The 6000-nt window shown below is 44.4% G+C and overlaps 1 protein-coding gene across 2 annotated transcripts in view; it reads left to right on the top strand.

Annotated features, from left to right (window-relative positions):
- The first annotated feature begins 404 nt into the window (after window positions 1-404).
- Window positions 405-6000, top strand: part of LOC311136687 (Krueppel-like factor 8) — a 102172-nt gene continuing 96576 nt past the window's right edge. Inside the window, exon 1 of one of the 2 annotated variants that reach the window (XM_084170911.1) lies at window positions 405-704. In XM_084170911.1, coding sequence (XP_084027037.1) covers window positions 678-704 — 27 coding nt within the window. In that variant the 5' untranslated portion in view covers window positions 405-677. The remainder of the gene's footprint in view (window positions 705-6000) is intronic. The other variant, XM_084170910.1, reaches the window with a different exon arrangement.

The raw sequence follows: 6000 nt of genomic DNA, 5'->3' as shown, positions 1-6000 counted from the left end.
AATGTCCATTATTTATAAGTGTCACCAACAGTTGAAGAGATACTAAGCAAATCAGGACCAGCTACTTTCAGGCAGCTTGCTAGTTAACTTGTTAGCTTTGACTGGAGCTCCCAATCAGACAGACTATTGGGGATGAAGACATTCGTCAGATGTTCTTTATCAGGCAAAGTACACAAGCTTATCCACATGCAAAGTACAGACATTAGGAAATTATCAATTATAGTAACCTTCCACGGTAGTGAAAAAAGTCTTCCAAAGTAACGCCGCCAGCGCCACCATCTGAAAATCCATATTAAATTGATTTAAAATGCAGACGTGTTTTGACACACTCCGACAAAGAGTCAACAGCAAAGCAGTTGTCCACAACCATCGCTAGCTCCTCCTTCTCAGTGGCATCGATCACCCCTCATAGCTAGCTCCTCCTTCTCAGTGGCATCGATCACCCTTCATACTGTACGCGGCAACAACAGACCGAGACGCTACTGGAGAAGGAAAGAGGATCAGTCGACGCCGTGGATATGATCTAAAATAATATCCGAAGAGGCAAACAATACACCTTTCTCCCAAATAGCACATTGATTCGAAAGGTGGAAAACTGCCAACAAGATTACTATTATTCAAATTCACCCTACCCGAGCGACCCCCCCCCCTCCCCCTACTCCACCCTAGCTACCGAGATGCACACCGAGACTCGAAGCAAGAAAGTAAGTCTTGATCATTATTGACTTTGCCCTGTCCAGCAAACTGAGATCGGCCTATATTGAAATGAGTTGACATTGTCAGTTCAACATGTGCCAATTGAAACTAATTTGAAGAGTGTCTGACAAGGGGGACAGCAGCTGTAGGAAGCCTGACTGTTATGCTGCGTTCATAACCAAGTGGGAAGGTGGTATTTACCACATACAACTGGGTAAATTACTAGTGGGAACTCATTTATCATCCCTTAACTCCGAGTTCTCCCACATACTGACCTCTGATGTCACCACTAAGGAAATAACCTTTTTGTTTACACGCATGATAGCTGTACTTTTAGTTTAAGGTTGACGCAGCTCTTGGCCATTGGCCAATCGGCGTTTCTCAAGGACTTCAAAGCACGTGAATGCATTCAACTGGTTTGACGACTTTCCGACTGGTAATTACCACCTTCCCACTTGGTTATGAACGCAGCATTACATTCAGTTAGCTAGCTGGCAAACTAACGTTAGGCAACGGTACTGATAATAATAGCTAGCATATTAGTTAGCTCTCCAGCTAGATAGGTGACTGTCGCAGGCTACTGAGAGCTTGATTGGTTCGATAGCTCCGACAATCGACAGCAGACTGTGCTGTTGCCTCTCTCTCTCTCTCTCTCTCTCTCCAAATAACTGTACTCTCCTCTGTAAACGTTGACAATTAACGCGCATGCAGATGGCAGACACTGGAAGGGGTTAGCTATGTATTGCTTCTTGAGTGACACAGCTCGCTCTCATCCTCTCTCTCTGTGCTAACTTTGGGGTACATGTTTTTTAAAGTGCACTGTGTGAGCTAGGCAGGAAGGAAATGCAGAAACTGCAGCTTGTACGACACCATCTTAGTTCCTTAAAGGGACAGTAGCGCTCGCTCATATCCCAACCCTGGGAACGAGCCAGGTGTACTGCCTAGAGCTACACTGCACATGCACCCAGCATGCTGCATCTTGTGCCAGAACTTTGCATAATTTGGAAGCCTGCCATAAATGTTTTGGTACAGTAGCAAAGGGTCAGAGGGCAAGACAAGAATTCAGGCTCAACCAGGGACCGGAAAGGAAACCCATCCTTCAAGCTTGTCTGAGGTGTCAAGACTTTTCATCATTCACAAGATCATTATCCTCTAACAGCAATATCAATAAGGATTAATTGAATAGATTGCTTACTGATCTATCATCATGCTGGCAAAAATGATACATTATCTCTGAGATACCTCCACATTACTTTTGGTCTCAGTTATTGTTTTTCTATGAGTATGACATAAATCAATTTCTGTAGTCAGTGTAGTTGCCTCATTATGTTGATTGACAGTCATGCTGTAATGAAACATGAATCGGAGGTCGTCACTCATCAGTGCTACACAAGAGATACAGAGCACACTCCCTTTCCTGTGTGTGTGTGCGCCTGCGGGTATGTGTCTCTGTTTGTGTGTGTGTGTGTGTGTGTGTGCATGGCATGACATGGCATGGATTAGGCCAGCTCTGAAGGTGTAATCTATAAACAGGGCCTATAACACATTCATGTGCAGGGTAGCAGCAGCCTCAGCAGGCCTAATAGTGGTGAGCACTGTTGAGGGAGAGGCCCTGTTATTTAGAGGCCAGCCGTGTCTCTGTGTGTGTGTGTGTTTTGCACGTGTTTGTTTCTGTGTGAGTGTGTGTCCATGCGTGCGTGTGTGTGTGTGTGGATCAACCCAGGGTGTGCCAGACGGTAGGCAATGATTAACAGTGGAGGACAAACTTTGCTCAAACTGGTTAAATGCGGGATGGGAGGTGAAGGCAGCCATCTCCTGCGTGTGTGTGTGTGTATTTGTGTGTCTGGCCACATAGTAACCCACCCTAGGGAGGTGTCTGTCAGAGTGACATAAGGGACAGACAGTGACTGGTGGTGCCACGGTACTGACTTCTAGGTAACCTAGGCCTGCATTCAACCATGCCAAATTGTCACTTTACCAAATAAAACAATGACAAGTTAATTAAGGCAGAAACAGACAGGCACCCAGGTTAGAAGTGGTGGCCCCATTCTCATTCTGAGATTTTGCTTGTTTGGAGCACTAGACAGGAGTGGCCCTGTGCTATAATGGGGTTGTAGTGTCACATGGAACATGATATAGGAGGGAGAGGGGATTCATTGGTGAGGGTGTCACAATGGGGTAAAGAGAGGTGAGGTGACCCTGACTTGGGGGACAGGGGGCATTGGCTGACTGGGGCAGCCAGTCATGGGGGTATGAGCTGTGTCGGAAAACGGGGTGGATGGTGTCAAAGCAACAAGGGTATTAGTTTAGAAGGAAGGGCAGGACAGGAGGTTGGGGTTGGGATGGATAGTTTAACAGGGGTATAAGATAGTTTAGAAGGACAGGAGGAGGGGTGGGGAGGGTCGGGTCGGGGTGGATGATGTCACAGGGGTATTAGTTTTGGAGTACAGGATGGGGGGGTGTCACCACGTATTTTTCCAGTGAGTGAGACGGTCGGTGCATGGGTCCTGTCCTGCCTCAGAGACTATTTTTATTTATAATGTGAAGTTAGTCTAGGGATGGGCTAGAGGGGTGGGGCTGAGGGTATGGGTGGGTTTAGGGCTAGGTTTGGGACCTGGAGGAGTAAGGCTGAGGCTGGAGTTTGGCTGGGGTTAGGGCTGCAGCTGAGGGATAGGGCTAGGGGTGAGGCTGGTGGATAGAGTTTGGGGATAGGGTTTAGGTCTGGGGCTAGGAGATAGGGTTGGGTTATAGGTCTGAGGGATAGGGCCAGGGTTGGGACAGGAGGATAGGGCTTGGGCTACATTATAGGAACGGGGCTGGCTGTGGGTAGAAGCAGGCAGGCAGAGGGGCTGTCAGAGACCACAGGCACACCTAGAATCTATCTCCTCTCTCTCTCCATCTTTCTCCCTCTTATTTCTTCCCCTCCCTAAACTAGCCCCCCCCTGCCCAGCATGGAAAGAGGTGTAGGAGTGAAAACATAGAGAGAGCTCTGCCTGGAATTTAACTCCCCAACACACTCGTCTGCGCTAACAAGGATCAGCTAGCTCCTATCCTAACCCGCAACCATCTGGGAATGCATAGTCCAGTACTCTCTGATTGGTGCTTTTCGACTGTAACGCCAGTGTTACACTAGTGTATACACCTTATGTTATACCATGTGTAACTCTGTGTTGTTGTTGTTTTTACCGCACTGCTTTGCTTTACCTTGGCCAGGTCGCAGTTGTAAATGAGAACTTGTTCTCAACTATGGAGGACTAAAAGTGCCACAATTAAATAAATAAATACACCATTAAATAATTACTTAAATGTGTCATTAATTAATTAAATGTGTCATTAATTAATTCAAATTATAATTAAATACATAAATGTGTAATTAAATGTATCATTAATTAATTAAAATACCGATTCATTTTATGTAAAATACATATATAATTATTTAACTATTTACATTTACATTTCATGATCCTGCATTGCAGTGATTCATGAATTACTTAAAACTGTCAAACTGACCCATCAAAGTCAGTGGGCGGGGCTAACGCGAATCTAGTCTGATCCATTGCTTTGGTCTGAAGTAGAGTAGGCCAACCTGGATAGAGACAATGGAGGATCTCCGTGAACTTTCCAGGGAGTTGGTTAGAGACATTTTAAACTTAGCAGAGGATGTAGAAGCAGGACCTGCTGACATTATCCGGAATTGATTTGTCTTGGCTTGATGCAGAGGGTAACCAATCAGGCGTTAGGTTCCGCCTACCAACTTTTGATGGGTCAGTTTGACAGTTTTAAGTAATTCAGGAAGCACTCCAACGCAGGACCATGAAATGTAAATGTAAATAGTGAAATTATTATATATGTATTTTACATAAAATGAATCGGTATTTGAATTAATTAATGACACATTTAATAACACATTTATGTATTTAATTCTAATTTTAATTAATTAATGACACATTTAAGTAATTATTTAATGGTGTATTTATTTATTTAATTGTGGCACTTTTAGTCCTCCATACTCAACTGGCTTACCTGGTTAAATAAATAAATAAAATAAATTGTGGACAGTCTGAGCACTGATGGAGGGATTGTGCGTTCCTGGAGTAACTCCGGCAGTTGTTGTTGCCATCCTGTACCTGTCTTGTGGTGTGATGTTCGGATGTACCGATCCTGTGTTGTTACACGTGGTCTGCCACTGCGAGGATGATCAGCTGTCCATCCTGTCTCCCTGTAGCGCTGTCTTAGGCGTCTCACAGTACGCACATTGCAATTTATTGCCCTGGCCACATCTGGGTCCATCGTGGTCCTCTGTAGCTCAGCTGGTAGAGCACGGCGCTTGTAACGCCAAGGTAGTGGGTTCGATCCCCGGGACCACCCATACACAAAAAAAAAAATGATGCACGCATGACTGTAAGTCGCTTTGGATAAAAGCGTCTGCTAAATGGTATATTATTATTATATTATTATCTGCGGTCCTCATGCCTCCTTGCAGCATGCCTAAGGCACGTTCATGCAGATGAGCAGGGACCCTGGGCATCTTTCTTTTGGTGTTTTTCAGAGTCAGTATAAAGGCCTCTTTAGTGTCCTAAGTTTTCATAACTGTGACCTTAATTACCTACTGTCTGTAAGCTGTTAGTGTCTTAACGACCGTTCCACAGGTGCATGTTCATTAATTGTTTATGGTTCATTGAACAAGCATGGGAAACAGTGTTTAAACCCTTTACAATGAAGATCTGTGAAGTTATTTGGATTTTTACAAATTATCTTTGAAAGACAGGGTTCTGAAAAAGGGATATTTCTTTTTTTGCTGAGTTTATATCAATAAATATGGAAAGTATGATTTTGGGACAAAAATATATGTTTGCTGGGATGGACATCTGTCCAAATGAAAGATATCCAGCCATATGTTAGCTATGGGGATTCTTTAAAGTCCAAAATACACTATATATACAAAAGTATGTGGACACCCCTTCAAATTAGATATTTCAACCACACCCGTTGCTGACAGGTGTATAAAATCGAGCAATCAGCCATGCAATCACCATAGACAAACATTGACAGAATGTCCTTACTGAAGAGCTCAGTGACTTTCAACGTGGCACCGTCATAGGATGCCACCTTTCCAACAAGTCAGTTCATCACATTTCTGCCCTGCTAGAGCTGCCCCTGTCAACTGTAAGTGCTGTTATTGTGACGTGGAAATGTCTAGGAGCAACAACAGCTCAGCCGCAAAGTGGTAGGCCATACAAGCTCACAGAACGGGACTGCCGAGTGCTGAAGCGCGTAGCGTGTAAAAATCACCTGTTCTTGGTT

This window comes from Coregonus lavaretus (assembly GCF_964263955.1).
Source record: "Coregonus lavaretus genome assembly, chromosome: 10".
Taxonomy (NCBI): domain Eukaryota; kingdom Metazoa; phylum Chordata; class Actinopteri; order Salmoniformes; family Salmonidae; genus Coregonus; species Coregonus lavaretus.
The sequence above is the reverse complement of the archived record's forward strand: the minus strand, read 5'-3'. Positions and strand labels throughout refer to the sequence as shown.